This window comes from Mercurialis annua, linkage group LG6, assembly GCF_937616625.2.
Source record: "Mercurialis annua linkage group LG6, ddMerAnnu1.2, whole genome shotgun sequence".
Classification (NCBI taxonomy): domain Eukaryota; kingdom Viridiplantae; phylum Streptophyta; class Magnoliopsida; order Malpighiales; family Euphorbiaceae; genus Mercurialis; species Mercurialis annua.
In genome coordinates this window covers 40,705,251-40,724,478 of record NC_065575.1, presented here as the reverse complement: position 1 = coordinate 40,724,478, position 19,228 = coordinate 40,705,251, and the positions used below count along the sequence as shown (strand labels likewise).

Genomic DNA, 19,228 nt, shown 5'->3' with positions numbered 1-19,228 from the left:
TTTCGAATTGAGCAAATTATGTGTGTATATGTAATAAAAATAACTGATGGAACTAATAATTATTTTGACTCGGTTCTTGTAAAAGGTATAAAAACTTAATTACGGTTAATTCAGTTTGATTCACTGATCAAAACGAATTTGCATGGATTTTCTCGACGGTTCACTTTTATGGCAGCAGCAGCTAAAATCCCGAGCATCAGGAATGGGTACACATGTCAGCCATGACTCATTCTCGAACCTCCTCACATATGGCAGCACCTTTCAAACAAACGACACCGAGCCACTCTCCCTATACTTATCGCAACATCAAACTTTATTTTCCTTCTCCATTTCCACAACCTTCTTCTTCTTCTTCTATGCTCAAAAAAACACTTCTCCTCTACTCCTCCTATGCTCTTTCCCGCCACCGCGTCACTAATTTTTCAACTGCTAAATTAACATCAGCGTTTGGTAGCCGGCGTTTCGCTAGTTTAATTGCTCGTCGTTTTCACACTCAGCGTGTCGTTTCCATGGCTGAACGTCCATCTGAAAATATGTCGTCCGGTTCTCATAAGCATACTAATCGTCTTGCTTCTGAACATAGTCCTTATCTTCTTCAACACGCTCATAATCCTGTAATTATTTTCTCTTTAATGTTGTGATTAAGATTTTTGTTGTAGTTTACTGATGTGTTTTAATGAAATTGAAAGGTTGATTGGTATCCGTGGGGTGAAGAAGCTTTTGCTGAAGCGCGTAGACGAGACGTGCCTATCTTCTTGTCCAGTACTTTACTTCTATTCTCTAATTAATTTAATTTAATTATTTGTTTTGTTCATTTTGTTTGAGTTAATAGATGGCTAATATGAGTTGAGTTTTTGTTCCGTGTGGTGCTTTTCACTTTGAAGTTGGATACAGCACTTGTCATTGGTGAGATTTTTTCATATCTATTGTATAATTCAATATACATTCAAAGAACAAGTTTTAGGACTTGAATGATATTGAAAGTTCTGCATTAGAAATTGATTAAATTATGGTGCAATTGAATGTGAATAAGGTGTCATGTTATGGAGGTGGAATCCTTTGAGGATGAAAGCGTTGCAAAATTGTTAAATGATTGGTTTGTCAGTATTAAGGTTTGTTCTATTTTGTCATAATAAAAGCAACAAATCTTCTTGTTAAGAATTACATTTATCTTTTTTCTAGACTAATATTGTCTGCGCTACAGGTTGATCGAGAAGAAAGACCTGATGTCGACAAGGTAAGCATCCATCTTGGTTCTTATCGAGAGAAAAATTCATTGTGATCATGGTCTTGTATGATTATCATTTACTTGAGTTAGATATGTTTATAATGTTAATGAAAGGCGAGAGATAGTTTGCTAATAGAGCCTGTTTATCTTTATATAGGTTTATATGACATTTGTGCAAGCGCTGTATGGCGGTGGAGGATGGCCGCTTAGTGTTTTCCTTTCGCCTGATTTGAAACCTTTGATGGGAGGGACGTACTTTCCTCCGAAAGATAATTATGGAAGACCCGGATTTAAGACATTATTAAGGTGGTAGCATTTTTTTTTCTCTTCTTGCTTTTGTCTGCTGATTTTGATTTTGTATTGACCGAACAAACAGAAAGTATTGGGAAGGAAGGGATTATCTAATTTAATTTTTGTTTCCTTAATGCTTTCCTTTGTCAATCTAGTGTTTATATTGTTTCAGAAAGGTGAAGGATGCTTGGGATAAAAAGAGAGATATGCTGATTAAGAGTGGAGCCTTTGCCATTGAGCAGCTGTCTGAAGCATTGTCAGCAAGTGCAGATACAAACAAATTGCCGGATGGGATTCCACAAAACGCTTTGCGTTTGTGTGCGGAGCAAGTATGATTTTTATTGCAGCTAGAAATGTTGTTCATGTCAAAACAAATGATACTTATCCATGGACTTTTTACTTACATTATCAATAACAAATGAACCCTGTCTTCTTAGTCACATGATAAATTATAAAAGAATTTACTCGATTTTTCTTCCTTTTTAATTGTGATCTTCCTGTCTATTCATTTGTAGAGAGCTTAGACAATCTTTTCATGGATTGACTTAGCTGCAACTGTAAGCTGATTCTCACTTAGGAATCTGTATATATTCATTAGTATAACAGTACTCAAAATTCATCTCCTGCTAATTGTGAATTCACTGTGGCCTTCAATCTTTTCTGATTATTTTATTTAGGAACTTTCTTCTAGGCCATGAAAATGGTTGGTTTTGCATAATTTTTAATGGAATCTAGAAGTCAACATTAAGATTGTTTGAAATTTATAGCTAGCGTGCTAGTTCATTAGTTGCTACATTACCAGAAGTCTTAATTTCCTTTCTTTGGCAGCTTTCTGATAGCTACGATGCCCAGTATGGTGGGTTTGGATCTGCCCCAAAGTTTCCTAGACCAGTTGAGGTCCAACTGATGCTTTACCACTCAAAGAAGTTGGAGGATACTGGGAAGTCGGGTGAGGCAAAGGAAATACAAAAGATGGTCTTCTTTAGCTTGCAAGGCATGGAAAAAGGAGGCATTCATGATCATATTGGAGGTGGTTTTCATAGATATAGTGTCGATGAACGGTGGCATGGTCAGTGTACTATTACTATAAAATTTTGATTTATCTAATTTTATTGTGAAGTTCTGAATTGAAGGGATTGGCCAATGTGGGAATTTATTAAAAGGGATTTCGCCCAAGCTCTGGGATGCTTAATATGATGTGGTCACTGAAGCTGTTGTCAATTCTTGCAGTTCCACATTTTGAGAAAATGTTGTATGATCAAGGGCAACTTGCTAATGTTTACTTGGACTCCTTCTCCACTACAAATGATACATTCTATTCAGTTGCCTCACGGGATATTCTTGATTATTTAAGGAGAGATATGATAGGACCAAAAGGTGAGATCTTTTCAGCAGAGGATGCTGATAGTACCGAGTATGAAGGTGCTAAAAAGAAAAAGGAAGGAGCCTTTTATGTTTGGACCACTAAAGAGGTTTACTTTCTTTTGCTTATGAACTGTTTTAGAAAAATCTTTCTAGAGGCATTGTTGCACTCTACTGCCTATATATATTTCTGCTAGTTCATGTTTGCCTACATGGTTTCTCTTTGTTTCAGATCGATGACATCCTTGGAGAGCATGCCACTCTTTTCAAGGATCATTATTATGTAAAGCCTCTGGGAAATTGCGACCTCTCTAGAATGAGTGATCCACATAATGAATTCAAGGGCAAAAATGTGCTTATTGAATTAAATGATACCTCAGCACTGGCATCAAAACATGGTCTGCCCATTGAAAAATATCTCGATATTTTGGGCCAGTGCAAGAAAAAGCTTTTTGATGTAAGATCAAGACGACCAAGGCCACATTTGGATGATAAGGTATTGTATAAATTGTTTTTAAGTAGTTTATTGTTTTTCTTCTTTCTTATTTGTCTGCTTTAACAGACCAGATGTTTTCTAGGTGATCGTGTCCTGGAATGGACTTGCAATTTCATCTTTCGCAAGAGCCTCAAAACTACTCAAGAAAGAAGCCGAGGGCACAAAATTTAACTTCCCGGTTGTTGGCTGTGATGTAAGATTCTCCATCTTTGTCGGTTTTGAGAGTGGCGAACTACAAACGCTTGAATAGTTATCATCTTTTCAGAATTCTGAAGTAATTTGGGCAAGCTTATGATTTTATAAATACTTGTATAATTTGAAAATGTTCCCGATCATATCCAATATTTTGTCGTGTTGGTTTTTGTTTAATCGTTCCCTTTATATGTCTGGACATAGAATGAGAAAGATGCTTATAAACAACTTGGTTTAACATTCTTATTCATTTGAACCAAAAGTGAATTGCGTGTATTTGACGGTTTAAGTAATCCTACCATGCAGCCTTTGTTTGTACCGGTACCATGCATTTATACTGTATTATTTGGTCACTGCATTACATTGAATGTTATGATTGCTCAACTGTTGCTGTCTCTGTTTGTTGAAATTTAATTGAACTTAAAAATCTTGGGATGATAATCATGTATGTCATGCAAAACTGTCTTTGTGGATACTGATTATTCTGTGTCCATTCTGCAAATGCAGCCCAAGGAGTACTTAGAAGTTGCAGAGAAGGCAGCAAGATTTATCAGAAGGAACCTATATAATGAACAAACATGCAGGCTTCAGCACAGCTTTAGAAATGGTCCATCAAAAGCACCTGGGTTCTTAGACGATTATGCTTTTCTAATATCTGGGCTGCTGGATCTGTATGAATTTGGTGGTGAAATTTACTGGCTAGTGTGGGCAACTGAACTACAAAACACCCAGGTAATACTGACGAACTCATTTTCCCCAATAACAACATTTAGAATCTGGCTTACAGTCACAAATATGCTTGAAAATATATCTCCAGGATGAATTATTTCTTGATAGAGACGGAGGAGGATATTTTAATACCACAGGGGAAGACACTTCAGTTCTTCTCCGAGTAAAGGAGGATCATGACGGGGCAGAGCCTTCAGGAAACTCGGTTTCTGCAATTAATCTCATAAAATTGGCCTCTATGGTAACTGGTAGCAAATCGGACTACTATAAACAGAACGCGGAACATCTGCTGGTAATGTTACTGCAATTGAAATCAAAGCATTCTACTTTACATGAGTTCTTGAACTTGCGTATCTGACTCAGAGTCTCTGGTGATGCAGGCCGTTTTTGAGACAAGACTGAAAGATAAGGCTATGGCAGTGCCTTTGATGTGCTGTGCAGCAGATATGATCTCAACGCCATCTCACAAGCAAGTTGTCTTAGTTGGGCAGAAGCCTTCGTCAGAGTTCGATAGTATGCTGGCTGCTGCTCACGCAGCATATGATCCCAGCAAAACAGTGAGTTATCAATAACTTTTAAGATCCCAATTTTCCCTTTTCATTTGTTAAAGTGGTTTGATATATTTCTGTGATTTAATTTCATTGCAGGTGATTCATATAGATCCAACCAACAATGAAGAAATGGAAATTTGGGCAGATAATAATAGTAACGTTGCCCTCATGGCAAAAAATAATTTTGCTGCAGATAAAGTGGTAGCTCTCGTCTGCCAAAACTTTACATGCAGTCCTCCAGTTACCGACCCTAAATCTCTTGAAGCCTTGCTTTCCAAGAAACGTGCAGCTGTGTAAAGCTTTGATTGATACAAAACTACAGGGAGAGTTGTTATAGAATTATGTATAGTGCAACCGTACTCGATGAACTAATTAAAATTAGATGTTTATGTTCTTTCCTTTTTACCTTAAAAAATGTTATGTATAAATGTTTGAACGAATAATGAATTATATCAGATGCATCATTTGATCAGTTGCTTCAAATGCTTTTGAAGAAAGTTAGCTTTATAACCGGGTTTAATTGTGGTGTAACCCAATTCAAAATCTCCAAGAATAGAATCGCCAGCTCTAAAACGGCAAAAAGTTTACTTGCCGTATAAGATGATATATCAAGAACGACATGTCGTTTTTTGACGATCCCATTCCCCAATCCCCCGCAATACAATATAGCTAAACCCAGAAAAGACAACAGAACCCTGAGGTGCTGAGGATTTCAATTCAGTCCTCCCTCCGTCCTTACAAAATCAACAATGGATATAATCAGAAATACCCGAAGCTTCACATTAAGTTATCCATCTCTCTCCTTCATCAACAAAAAAACCATTTCAATCACATCCTTACGGCAGCTCAATCCACCACTTCTCTCTCTACAAACCAATCCATTTCCCAAACTCAGCGTTTATAAAACCTCAACAACAGACCAAGTCTCCTCCTTTACAGTAGACTACCTCGTACGCTCATGCGGATTGTCTCTAGAAGCAGCAACCTCAGCTTCCCTCAAAATACAATTAGACTCCCCAGAGAAACCAAATTCAGTACTAACCCTTTTGAAAACCAAAGGTTTTACCAAAACCCAGATCTCCAAACTTATAAAGAAGCGACCTTTTCTACTCTTAGCACATCCCCAAAATACCCTCTTGCCCAAACTTGAATTCTTCTACTCCATTGGGGTTTCAAATTCTGATCTTGCAAGAATTTTAACTTCAGATCCTACTGTTCTGACCAGAAGCTTGGAGAATCAAATTATACCCTCTTACAACTATCTTAAGAGTATCTTGTTTGCTAATGAAAAGATTGTGTCTGCTTTAAAGCGAACTACTTGGATTTTCCTAGAGGATCATTCCAAGAATTTAGGACCAAACATTGAGCTTTTAAGTGAAGTTGGTGTACCACATTCTTGTGTTTCATTACTGCTGACTCATTTCCCTGAGGCTATGATGCAGAGGCACGGCGAGTTCGGTAAGACTGTGAAGGAGGTGAATGAGATGGGATTTGATCCGAAGAAATCGACATTTGTGTTGGCGGTTCATGCGATTTCTGGGGAAGGTAATAAGTCGATTTGGAAGAGATGTTTCGAGGTTTATTCGCGGTGGGGTTGGTCTAAAGATGAGATATTTGCAGCGTTTAATAAGCATCCGCATTGTATGATGCTGTCCGAGAAGAAGATTATGAGAACTATGGATTTTTTTGTGAATAAAATGGGGTTGAGTTCTAAGGTTATTGCTGACTGCCCTGTGGTATTGTTTTTCAGCTTGGAGAAGAGAATAATTCCTAGGTGTAGAGTTATTCAGGTTTTGATGAATAGGGGATTGGTAAAAGATGTGAGCTTGGCTACGGTTTTGATTCGAGTAGAGGGGTTTTTTCTGGAGCGGTTTGTGACGAAGTTTGAGGAGGAAGTGCCTCAATTGTTGAGTGTGTATCAGGGGAAGATAGATCCTGATGAAGTGTAATTTGTAGTTGTTTTTGGACTGATTTGCTGTTGGTTTGCAGATCCAAGAAACCGCAGATAATTTGTTCACTATACTAAATTGATAGCTTGTTATTCTTTGGTAATGATGATGCAATTGATTTTTTCTTTTTTATAGTATAATTTAATTTTGCAATAGCCACAAATTCATGTTTGTTTTGGGAATTGGCTGCTTTTGTTCATGTTTATTTTTAAAATAATTATTCAATGTAACATTTGTGCTATATCATTCATACAACGGATTCATAAAACGTTTGTAACATTAAGATGTTTAATTATAAAAAATAAAAACTAATTAAATATCTCATTATTTTGTTTCATATATGGTATGACACATAAATTGTTTATATTTTAATTACAGCCATTTATTCATTTGTTTTAAAGTCAAACTTGTTTAATTGTTTTCGTTTGATGCCTAACTTTTTTTTAAATAGAAAATTATTTACTAAATTCAAAATATTTAGTCATGAATAAAAAAATTAAAAAGCGTTAATAGCTACAATTATTTAAATTATGCAAATTTGATGTTTTCAAAAAATTTAAATGTAAATAATATTATCAAATGACTGGATGTTCTTGTGCTGTTTTTTTAATAAAATATAAAGAGTAATCATTATTAAACCGTTGAAATTAGCTTAAAATTATTTTTTGCTCGTAGTTTTAGTTACATCAATATAAAAAAATAATTTTATTTAAAATATAGTAATTTTTCAAATAATAAAATTTAACTTAAAACACTGATAGTATTTTTTTTTTTTAAATCATAGTGTAATTATATGAATGTATATTTTTAATTTATTAAAGTTTGTTATTGTAAATTTGGCAATTAAAAAAGATTGGTGTTAAAGTTGAGACCAATGAGATGAGCCAACTGAGGTACCTGCTTGTTGGTCCAGTCGGTGGAGGAGAGCACATATCTGCTGCTGCTCTGGAAAGCCAGCTCGTCTCGGAATCCCAGGACATCAATCATATGGGTCACGCACGTGTTTGTTTGCCCATAATAAACTTGGACTATAGCCCATAGTTAACCTGAGCCATAACCCATGATCGTGGGCCATAACCCACAATTAACTCGGACCACACCCCATAGTAAACTCGAGCCCACTACAGTCATGCGATCGCCATGCAGTCTCTCCACTCGAATCTGGCAAGCAGGCAAGGGCCCACTAGCCTCAGCTGACTCAAATACAATGGCTCATACTTATCCAGACCATCTTTAATGCCCCTACTTCAGGTCACAGGCCCGCGTTACTTGGCCCGGCACTGATTTTCACTGGAAAATTGAACTATATTTGTGAGGTTTGCACCATCTATTTTCGATGTGGGTGGATAATTTTAACTGCAAGTACTATTCTAATAGAGAATTGATTTTATTTGGTAATGATGCAATGATATAAATAATCAATATAAATAAATAAAATATTTTTTTTGTCAAAAAGTAGTAATACTGATAGATTAAGAGATTGCAACTTACCGTCGAAATACATCGTAGATCAAAATAAAAAAAATAAAAAAAAACAATTGAAACCTTATATTTATCTACAAAAAGAAACGAAACAAAAATAGAAATTTAAAGATATAAATTTAACAGGTGGCTAAAAATAAGATGAATTCTAGTGTGAAGAATTTCCTAACACCAATCATACCTCATAACTTCTATTAACTGCTTGTTCCACTGCTAAGATACTTCGAACGATGAAAAAAAACTTTAGATCTTCAAGAACGTGAAGCTGAAGTTTAAACAAACGCTGGAAAGTCTTGAACAAATTAAGGACATACAGAAATCACGAACAGAACACATAGAACACACCAAAACTCCAAAGAACAGAGTAATTTATTCAAATAAACAGCAAAACGTTGAAAGAAACGAGATAAGAGATGATGATAATCGAAGAAAATCGAACTTTCTCTCTTTAGGAAATGTTGGCGCCGCTTCATGCTTCATCAATAACATCAAATAGATAAAATATAACACCCAAATATTTTTGTATAGTTAACTATTTTTTTAATTAATGATCTAACATAAGATTAAAAATTAAAGGGTGAATTATACAAAATAAAGCGGTGCTCTCCTAACCATAAGCGCCCGAGATCTAAATTTCGTATTTTTCATCACAAATTCTTCATAGTTCAACTGGGGATGAGGTGGTTTCCTGGTTTCGATTGGAAAATCACCTTATCCCTCTCTATCTGAGCATACCAAGTATTTTTATTTTAATTTTCTGAATAATATTACTCAGTCTTGGGATTTTATCTTTAGTAACTGTTTTTGGTGTGTTATATTGGTATTTTGGTTAGTATGATTAGCTTTCTAAATCTGTCGAGACTTTGGTATGTTCGTGTGTTCTTCATATCTAATATCCTTAGCGATTCGAGTTATTTGATTTGTTCGTTCTTCACATCTAATATTTTTGATTATTCGAGTTATTTGGTTCGTTCGGAGTTGTTCAGTATGTTCGCTCTTCAGATTCAATATCTTAAATTAATCAAAGTTTTCTAGTTTTAAGGAAGCATTTGAAGTATAGTTGAAGTGGAGCACGAAAAAGATGGACTTGTCTAGAAAAAAACAAGTGTCATGAAATTTTCTACATTTAAATTCTATCTGTCTAGTGTCGACTTTAAAATTTTGTTTTTGGATTTTATTTTTTGTTTCGTTTCTTAGTTAAAATTATGAGAAAGGATTCAAAATCAAAAGGAAATGTAGCGAGTTAAAATTATAAAAATCTGTAATTATCGGACTTATTTTTTCTAGCAAAAATAAAAAATATTATAATTTATTTTGTGCCGTTTTGAACAATAAAATTAAATTACTATAAAACAAAAATATTAGCATTTGTTTTGTCAATACCTCTATCAAATAATTAAATTATTTAATGTTCTTTTTGTACTTTAAAAAGTGAGATTTGAAAAGGTTGGCGTTGAAGTTGAGACCAATTGGAATGGGCGAAATGAGGTACCTGCTGGTGGGTCTAGTCCCAGGAAGAGAGCGCATATCTGCTGCTGCTCTGAAAAGCCAGCTTGTCTTAGAACCATTCAAAGACATCAACTTTATGGGTCATGCACGTGCTTCGCTACCCCATAATCTCAATTTGGGCCACTACACTCATGCGATCGCCATGCGTTACTCTTTGGGCTTCTAGCAAGCAGGTAAGGGCCCACTAGCCTCATTAAGCCCAAACTGATTGGCCCAACATTTATCCAGTCCACCTTTAATGCCCCTACATCAGGTGACAAGCCCTCGTTACTTGGCCCGGCGATTAATTTCACTTGGGAAGCTGCTTATGTTAGTGAGGTTTGTATCATCGATTGCCGATGTGGGATGGAATAAAGGCAACGCTTTTTGAAATATGATGGAAGATAATTTTGAACAGATTGAATAAACTTTGCCAACGGATCAATAACGCCACTCGTTAGTTAGTTCCATCAAAAATTTGTTAGGTTAAAATTGTGACTACTTTTTTAAATTAAAATTGACAACATAGTAATAACACATATTTGGAGCGAAGCAACCTCGCCAAAATAAAGTGCCACTAAATCAAACGATGTAATCTAATTAAGACGTGGATAACTCGATACTCCATGCATACAAATAACCCGGAGCTTAGAAGCTCACTGGTGATGTTGAGATATCAAAACATGAACACCTCAGAGCTAATAAACTCATTAATAATTCGGAATCTGCAAAACCCATTCTCCTGTCCACTCAACCGAGATATCAAACATATAAGATTATACTAGAAAGCTGGTTGATTATCCTTTACTCGGCCAACATTCATATATAACAATCTTGAGGGGACCACCAAATAACTTCTAACACACAAGAAGGTTCTCTACGTAGCATGCATCTGACACACCACTTGAGGTATAACTAAATCGGCCATCTAAGACAAACAAAAAATGGAAACTAAAAAGAGAAGAGAAGAAGGTTTGCACATGTCAAGTATATAATTCATGATGAAAATTCTAAAGTACTCTTTTTTTCACAGTCAATTATTACTTCTTTCTTTTGTCCTTTACTTCACTAAACTGACTTGAACGACGGAGTGGAAAGCCAGTGAACTCTATCGATGCTCATGCTGACCTATGTTTTCTCCTTGAATAAAGAGCTGTTCGGGTGTGATTTATCAATAATTATTTGTTTATTATATTTATCTATTTATCTTAATTTTTATTTTGCCTTTTTAAGTTTTCTTTCAGTAATCACTATTCTTTTAGTTATCTCTCAAGTCTCGGTTCTCTAATATTTTTTATCATCTTTTTATTATTTCATTTTTTCAAAATTTCAATATGTTTAATTTTTATTATCCTCCCACAGTTTTCAGTTTTATATTATTTTCACTCATAATTATCTCATTTCTCTATTAAAGTTTAATTTTAACTTATAGCTTTTATAAATTTTCAAACCACCTATAACTATAAATCGAAATTACTTTTATGAACTGTGAATAACAGTTATTCACACAATTTCGATCCTGCGGTCGAGTCTGGTTATTGTGACATTAGCATTTAAAAAGATCGGTATCAAAGTTGAGACCAATGAATATATGACAACTGATGTATTCTTGTTGACAAAAGCATGTGTATGTCTGTGTATATCTATATTATATATAAAAGTCCGGATGGGGAAGGACATGCAAATCTATCCGACAGTTTTTTTAAATTTATATTAATAATAGATTTTATGGTCACTACAATAATTAATTAAATACTATTAGGATAAGGAAACATTGAATTTGATTTGAACAAATAATTACTATATTAATTCGTATATGCAATTCACCGCGTTTGCTAATTATTTCTTAAAATCATTGATTAAGAAAATTTTCTGAATGTTTAATATCAGTTCCATGCAATTGATTCGAAATGCTCTACAAAGTGATAAACTTGAAGCAATACAAGTTTTTAAGTATAAAATTTTTAGGCCAAATCCTAAAAAGTTATCAAACTTTTGTTATTTTTATCATTTATGACCAAACCTTTCAAAATTTGTAATTATAACCCGTTTTGGCAAATTATGTTATTTTCATAACCAAATTCGAATCAAACCAATTTTTTGTTCAATATGACAGCCGTTTATATAAGATTAAAAAAGATCTAATCATAATTAAATATCAAATCTTTGCGTTTTGTGTCATAATAAAAAATTTAATCACAATAAAAATCCAAATCAATTCCAAAATGGCTATAAAAGAAACATAATATACAAAAACGGGTTATATTTGCAAATTTTGAAAGATTTGGTTATAATTGATAAAAATTGCAAAAATTTGATATTTTTTTGGAGGTTTAACTAAAATTTTATTTGCACCTATCTCTATATATTAATTGCATATTCTGAAAAGTTTAAACTAATTAATGTAAGCAACAAGTCTTTTGGCCTAAAAAATTTATTTACACCTATCTCTATATATTAATTGTATACTTTAAAAGACTTAACCTAATTAATGTAATTATGTATATAGAGTCAGTTACTAAATTCCAAACATGCAAAGACTAGAATTTTCGCATTTTTAATCAATTATACAGTATAACTATATAAATCCACTACAAAAGAGAATAACATTTTTAATCAATTAATATTGCTCATTTACAAAATTACCCTTAGAATACTTAATTAATACCTGTAGTTTATTAATTAACTACATTTAAAATAATTATTTAATTGGTATTAAGTTATAAAGCAATTAGAATATAAAATAAGATAAACTACTGTAACTATACTAAATAAGCATTCAAAATAAAAAATTAACAGTTCACTTCTTATGTTACTCTCTTTTGCTGTTTCTCTGTACTCTTATTTTTTTTTCTGTCTATTTATAAAAAATAATCAAATAATAAAAAAAGGTCAAACTTTTTATGAAAATTTTACAAAAGTTTGAACCTTTCATTTATTTATTATGTAGATATAAAAAATATATATCATTTATTTATAGCATAAATTACAAACTGATAATAAGTATATCAAAAATATATAAGAGATGAATCAAATATGTATTAAAAATATATAAATTATGATCAGAGATATATGAAAAATGTATCAGATATGTTCTACTATACATTTTTGATACACATATATACAACTCAAAAAACAAGAATGTATCTATTATACATAAATTATGTAGTACAAAATGTATATATTTTGTATAAATTATGTATCAGCGATATATCTTTAAAGTACATTAAAAATATATCTATTATGTATAAATTATGTATCAGAGATGTATAAATATTAAAACTAACCGATCGAATTAGTCGATTGATTTAATTAAATCGATAAAAATAAAAGATAGCAATTAAAAAGTTTAATTAATTTGGTTAATTAAACTCCAATTTTTATACATCTAATTTACTTTCTCGATCCAATATTTTGGAAATGAAAAATTAACCCACCTACGCATCGTTTAACTGTATATTTTTTTAAATAATAAATCAATAATTATGTAATATACCTGAGATGTATTAGAAATGTATTTAAAATGTATCAAAAATGTATCAGAGTTGTATCCACTCTATAATATCTACATTTAATTATTTTTTAATATATTTTTCTTAATATTTAATCAATTTAATAATATTAAAATATTAAAATTAATTTATATATTTAATAATTTATTTGATTATTATGAAACTATAAAAATAAGAAAATAAACTATTTGATTATTATAAAACTATTAATATAATTGGTTTCAAATACTTGTTTTAGAATAGGCTTTTAAATGAATTTAACTTAAATAATGTAATTTTTTTTATAAATAATCAATTATAAATTGTAATATTTTTTTGATTACCATAAATAAAATTCTATTAAAATAAAAATACATAATTATTTTTTCCACTCTGATTTATAGTAAGAATAAACTGCTACTATTTGAAAATAATTATGTATTTTTATTTTAATTGTTTAAAAAAGTAAAATTTAATATTTTTAGTTAAATATTCTAATTAATTGAGTAATATTAAAAACATACGGAAGGATAAAATAGATATTTAAATAAGAAGGATTAAAGTTTGAATTTTAAATATATGCGGATCTAAAAAGATTATTATGAATAAGAATAAGTCATTAATCAAAATTAATAATATTTGATTAGGAAAATGCTATTTAACCCACCATTTTGTACCTCCTTTATTGTCCCTCCTTACGTGACAGCATTTAATTCGTCCAATTACCCTCCAAAAGTGTATATCTCAAAAAACAACTTTTAATGCATCCACTAGTTTGTTGTCACGTCAGGTGGGTTAAAAAAGGTGGGTTAAAAAGAAGGGTTATATAGTACTACTCATTTGATTATTTGTTGGCGGTGGCAGTGGTCCCATAGAGAGCTTAATAATGGAGCTATTGTCATTTACTCAAAAGAGGACAAAAAAGATAAGTCATTAAAGCATATTGAGATCGGACAAACTGAATATACAATATAAAACTTGGTTAAAGTTTAACCAGAACTCAGCCTTTCATTCAACTTTTACTCATCTAATTCAACAATGGCTGATGAAGAAGAAGAAGAATTAATCTCTTCCCTTCCGAAAGCATCTGGGCTGTTGTCACTTACAGAATTATGCTTATATCAAAACTTTTGGTGCTCAACCAAATTTATTCCCAATATAATTTCATTCCAAAAGCACTTCCAAGCTCAAGACCAAGATATTATAGTCGCCTCCGTTCCAAAATGCGGCACCACCTGGTTAAAAGCTCTCACCTTCTCCATTGTTAACCGTACTCGTTATGACTCCTCAACCACCCCTTTGCTTTCGTCAAACCCTCACCATCTCGTACCCATTCTAGAATATGAGGTCTTTGCTAAAAAGAATGGTGTTCCTGATCTCACTACACTTCCTTCTCCTCGGCTTTTTTCCACTCACATGCCTTACTCAGCTTTGCCGGAGTCTATAAAACACTCTGGTGCTCGTGTTGTTTACATCTGCCGCAACCCTTTTGACGCTGCGGTCTCTCTTTGTCATCATCTTGCTGAAATCAAGTCGAGCGAGGCTCAGAATTCCATTGAGGAGTCGTTTGAGATGTATTTTAAAGGAGTTGCTCCGTTTGGACCCTTCTGGGACCATGTGCTAGGGTACTGGAAGGAAAGCTTGGAGAAGAAGAAAAAGGTGTTGTTTTTGAAGTATGAGGATTTGAAGGATGACATTGCTGGTGAGTTGAAGAGAATTGCGGAGTTTGTTGGATGCCCTTTTTCGGAGGAAGAGGAGAGACGAGGGGTCGTTCAGGAAATAGCGAAGCTGTGTAGTTTGACAAGTTTGAAGGAACTTGAGGTGAATAAAAGTGGCAGCTACTTGGAGGTTTATCCTCACACGGCCTTCTTCAGGAAAGGTCAGGTAGGGGGTTGGGCGGATTATTTGAGTGATCCGTCGTTGAAGCAGCGTTTAGAGAATGTGATGCAGGAAAAATTAAGCGGATCTGGTTTGTCTTTCAAGCTGTCTTGATACGATATGAATAAATCTTATGTATTTCTCCAATGTCTATGTAAGTTTTTGAATTCAGAATAATTCTGTAACTGTTTGTGTTCAGAATGAAGAGTTGATAAATTACAAGACTGAACAATAAAAGATTGAGGAAACTGTTGAATTTTATTATTGCTCATTGCCAATTTACATTAGTTGATAGAGAACATAACAGCTTTAAGTTTAAAGCAATTACAGTTTTCGTTTATTGGACCTATGCTTAGTTTTTAGGATTAATTGATGTCTAATATATTGACAAAGACAATGCAGCTGAATAATCTTCCAGGGAATTTCATTTTACATGAGAATGATGCACAGTCCACCATTGCCTGCAATCTGAAACTAAGGATCAATCACAACATGAAACAGAGACGGCCATAGATAGAACGAAACAAAAAAAATGGTTCCAAAGAAAAAGACATTGCAATAGTTGCAGACTGATAACAACACAAAACTTTATGAGTTTTTCAGAACCATCAAAAAGGTGCAAGAATATAGTTAAAACTCAACCGACATAGAGAAAACATAACACAATGAATGGCGTTTATGCTAAAAAGTGAACCGAAGCAAACAATAAAATCAATCGATGTCATGTGATGTGGCTTATGCCACTGCACCTAGGGATCTAAACTTCACTACACCTACGGGTGTAACCGATTCAAACTTACTCGAGAGTGATTCAGAATTAACTCTAAAAATACTCAAAATTGACTCGACATTAATCGGGTTGAGGTCAAATTTGAGCTAGTAATTAATTACCGAGTCGAGTCGAACATCAAAATACATGACTCGATAAACTTGTAAGTTAAATCGAGCTTTAATTAATCTACTATTTCACCTTTTACAACTACAATATTATCTATATTTAAATATCAAAATTTTGAATCTAGTTTTAAAAGTTAAAACATTTTATAGATAATTGAATCAAGTTGATCGAGTTCGAGACTTGGCAGTGTTTGAACTCGACTCAATTCGATTACACCCCTTACTAGACCTAAAACCAGCTGGATAATATCATCATTGGCATCATTTCAACTCTGATACAGCAATATTAAATGCAAACATTCCAAGAAATTATTTAAGCAAACAACTAGCACTTAGGTTGAATAAAGAAATTAAACAAGAAAAACTTCCACACAGCAAAAATAAATATATGCCTCTATCACCAGACTTATTTCCCATGTATATATATGTAACTCGGAAACAAGCTAAAAGTGTATCTAGGCAATTCAACAAACACATACGATGCATTTACAACACTGAAAAAAGAACAAAATTTAGCCCTTGATTTGACACAGATCAGCCCTGGATTTGACACAAAACTCAAGAATGTACCGCAAAGAATCTCATGTGTTTGTTGAGATTCAAACTTACTCGAGAGTGATTCAGCAGTTGATATCTCATCCCCACCATAATTTGTTAGCCATTTTAACAAAAATGTACCACAAAGAATCTCATTAGCAATCCTACTAAAACAATCAAAAAAACATTTTGGATATATGTTCCCAGAATATTTGCTTCTGCCAAATAGATTTTATCCATAAAGGCATAAGTATTGGATCCTAAAGAATAAATATATGTATGCAAGCCAATCAAATGAACATGTTCATTATTTCACATCAACCAGAAAAAGTGCAACAACAAGGGAAAGTCAAATAAGAAACCGAACCACACTTACTTTTAAAACTGGGAACAAACATGCAACCAAATAATAAACATCCTATAGAAGGTCAAATTCATGGGGAATCCATTCGACCTCAGCTTGGAGGCGCCCATTTAAAATGTTAGACTCGGACCCTGGTTGCTCGTACATGATCCTAGCCTCGGACGGTGCCTCCTTGGCCGGAATGAAGAAAGTGTTGGCACAGAGAGTAACACGGTTGCCAAGTTGATCATGCAGCCCATCGGCTACAATGACCAGAGAGGCATGTGATGACACAGCCACAAATGACCTCTTCAGCGCAATGGTCCCATCTTCAGCCACCTCGGTATTCTCGAGGGAGTTGATAAGGGGGATTCGATGGGTGAAACAGCAAGGTCGAGCGTAGATAGAACCAGAGATGGTGGTGATGTGCCGGTGATTCCTGACTTTAATCTTAATGCTGGCCACTAGTCCAGGCTGCATAACAGCAAACCGTGCAAATATTTGCACCGGAGAAACAATCGGGCGGGAACGAGCATAACACTTCTCACCCGTGTAAACTCGGATCTCGATAAGACGGTTATTAAGATAAGGAACAGCTAGCCAATTAGGTTCAGTCGCAAAAAAACCTCTACTAACTTTGTTACCAGGACCAAATACTTTCTCATCCTCATAAAAGTAATCATCAGGGTACTCACCTTGAAATAAAGGTTGATCATCCAGAGTGAGAGCAAAGCCAATCCTCGAGAAGCCATCGCACGAGAAGAGCCGAGAGGGCAATTGGGACCATTCAGGGTAAGCGTGCATCTATCTTCATCTCCTTCACCAGACAATTCAGCATTTATGTCCCAACGGAACTCAGGGTAGTCCTTGATTTCAATTACACCTTTTAGTTTACCTTTCAAACACACAGTTTCTCCATTGCCAGTTACTTGTTTGTTGCGCTTCAGGATTATTGAATACAAATCCAGGATTCTTGGCCCATACGGCAACGTATTTTCATGAGCAACTCTACATAGAGTTTCCTCGGCGCAATTTCTTTCGACCCTCGTCTTAAACAAATTCATATTCTGTAAATGATCAACACACCTCGGCACCCAAATGTAATCAAAATCTACATCAGAATCTTCTGCTAAAGCTCATACTGTATGGAAGATGAACAATTAAATCGCCGCCGAGCCTTGCAACATCATCGTCATCTAAGGCATAGCGATCAATTTCAAACTTCTGCCCGCTTTCCATGCTTGCTTCTGATAGTCCGCCGGAGGATATTTAAGCAATAGTATTTTTGTGCAAGGAAGGGCTGCTTTAATAGTAATATTTAGGTGTTAGACTCCTATGTAAATAAGGACTTTTGTACTCGAGTTCTCGAGTTCCTTATTGGTTTTATATCTAATTTTGTTTCAATTTTAACCTTCAACGTCGAATATTTATTTTCCTCTTCTATATTTTTTTTTATAATTTGGGAGGGGGAGCGCTGGTGGGAGGAATCGAACCCACGACCTAGCAGTTTTCTACTATTTGAGCTAAAGTTTATTGGTTTCTTCTTCTATATTAATTTCCTCTTCCATGCACTCTTTTTAGGTGACCCAATATTAAATAATTTTATTCAATATATTCCTAGTCAATATTAGATTGTATAATTTTTATGTATAAATTTTAATTTATCAAATAATATTCATGAATTATGAAAAAGTATTTCTATATTAAAATATATTTATATATGGATATTATATGTGATTTATAAAATTTTATTCTTTTTACGTATTTAACATTTTGTGGTCTTTAATTAATATAAATCAGTGTTAATTTGGTCCAAAATTTGGAAGTAGATAGGTTTAGTTTTAAAAATATGGCTTTCAAAAACTAGTAGCACAACAGTAATTGATATATTGGTTTTGCAATTATTTTAATAATGTTAAAAAGTAAAATTTAATTGAATAAATTTGATTGAATAAAACTATCTACAGTAAATTATCTAATAGATAATATTTAATAAATTATTAATTCTAATAATTAATAAAAAAATTAAGAAAACCAACCTCTTTTCATATCAGATAATTAGTAATTTTATTATTTAATAATTAATGAAATTTAAAATACATTCTATATGAATATTAATTATGAGAGAGATTTTTTTAATGAAATATATATATTTGCATATAAATATAATATATTTATTTAATTTATATGTGAGACATAAAAGTGTTATCTAATACTTAACTTAATTATTTACTAAAATTAAACGCTTCTCATATACTGAGTACAAAAATATATTAGAAGTTATTTTATTTCATGAATACAACTTTTTAATAAT

General features: G+C 33.2%; 4 protein-coding genes across 5 annotated transcripts; 3 read left to right on the top strand and 1 right to left on the bottom strand.

The window, feature by feature from the left end:
• The first annotated feature begins 127 nt into the window (after positions 1 to 127).
• LOC126653903 (uncharacterized) lies at positions 128 to 5,321 on the top strand. Its single transcript, XM_050347901.2, has 15 exons — positions 128 to 614; positions 690 to 762; positions 885 to 906; positions 1,034 to 1,112; positions 1,205 to 1,237; positions 1,386 to 1,534; positions 1,692 to 1,848; positions 2,348 to 2,588; positions 2,750 to 2,991; positions 3,114 to 3,377; positions 3,460 to 3,570; positions 4,077 to 4,301; positions 4,387 to 4,590; positions 4,679 to 4,855; positions 4,946 to 5,321. The coding sequence occupies exons 1-15, from the start codon at positions 213 to 215 to the stop codon at positions 5,144 to 5,146; spliced, it is 2,580 nt and encodes an 859-aa protein (XP_050203858.1). The 5' UTR covers positions 128 to 212; the 3' UTR covers positions 5,147 to 5,321.
• A 208-nt stretch (positions 5,322 to 5,529) lies between these two features.
• On the top strand, positions 5,530 to 6,930 carry LOC126653905 (transcription termination factor MTERF8, chloroplastic). The gene has a single exon (XM_050347903.2). The coding sequence runs from the start codon at positions 5,599 to 5,601 to the stop codon at positions 6,796 to 6,798; it is 1,200 nt and encodes a 399-aa protein (XP_050203860.1). The 5' UTR covers positions 5,530 to 5,598; the 3' UTR covers positions 6,799 to 6,930.
• A 7,295-nt stretch (positions 6,931 to 14,225) lies between these two features.
• On the top strand, positions 14,226 to 15,398 carry LOC126687189 (cytosolic sulfotransferase 15-like). The gene has a single exon (XM_050381626.2). The coding sequence runs from the start codon at positions 14,298 to 14,300 to the stop codon at positions 15,249 to 15,251; it is 954 nt and encodes a 317-aa protein (XP_050237583.1). The 5' UTR covers positions 14,226 to 14,297; the 3' UTR covers positions 15,252 to 15,398.
• Positions 15,377 to 18,191, bottom strand: LOC126687187 (uncharacterized). Of its 2 annotated transcripts, none has more exons than XM_050381624.2 (2): positions 16,948 to 18,191; positions 15,377 to 15,611 (listed from the first exon to the last, which is right to left on the bottom strand). In XM_050381624.2, exon 1 carries the CDS (start codon positions 17,716 to 17,718, stop codon positions 16,990 to 16,992), a length of 729 nt encoding a protein of 242 aa, XP_050237581.2. In that variant the 5' UTR covers positions 17,719 to 18,191; the 3' UTR covers positions 15,377 to 15,611; positions 16,948 to 16,989. The 2 variants fall into 2 exon arrangements, with proteins under 2 accessions (XP_050237581.2, XP_050237580.2); XM_050381623.2 differs by having other exon boundaries at positions 15,377 to 15,605.
• Positions 18,192 to 19,228: the final 1,037 nt, after the last annotated feature.

Coding starts and splice junctions, on each gene's coding strand:
- LOC126687189 (XM_050381626.2), top strand. CDS start 14,298: ATGGCTGATGAAGAAGAAGAAGAATTAATCTCTTCCCTTCCGAAAGCA.
- LOC126687187 (XM_050381624.2), bottom strand. CDS start 17,718: ATGCACGCTTACCCTGAATGGTCCCAATTGCCCTCTCGGCTCTTCTCG.
- LOC126653905 (XM_050347903.2), top strand. CDS start 5,599: ATGGATATAATCAGAAATACCCGAAGCTTCACATTAAGTTATCCATCT.
- LOC126653903 (XM_050347901.2), top strand. CDS start 213: ATGTCAGCCATGACTCATTCTCGAACCTCCTCACATATGGCAGCACCT. Junction 1,849..2,347: donor TGCGTTTGTGTGCGGAGCAA/GTATGATTTTTA, acceptor TTTCTTTGGCAG/CTTTCTGATAGCTACGATGC. Junction 4,856..4,945: donor CATATGATCCCAGCAAAACA/GTGAGTTATCAA, acceptor ATTTCATTGCAG/GTGATTCATATAGATCCAAC.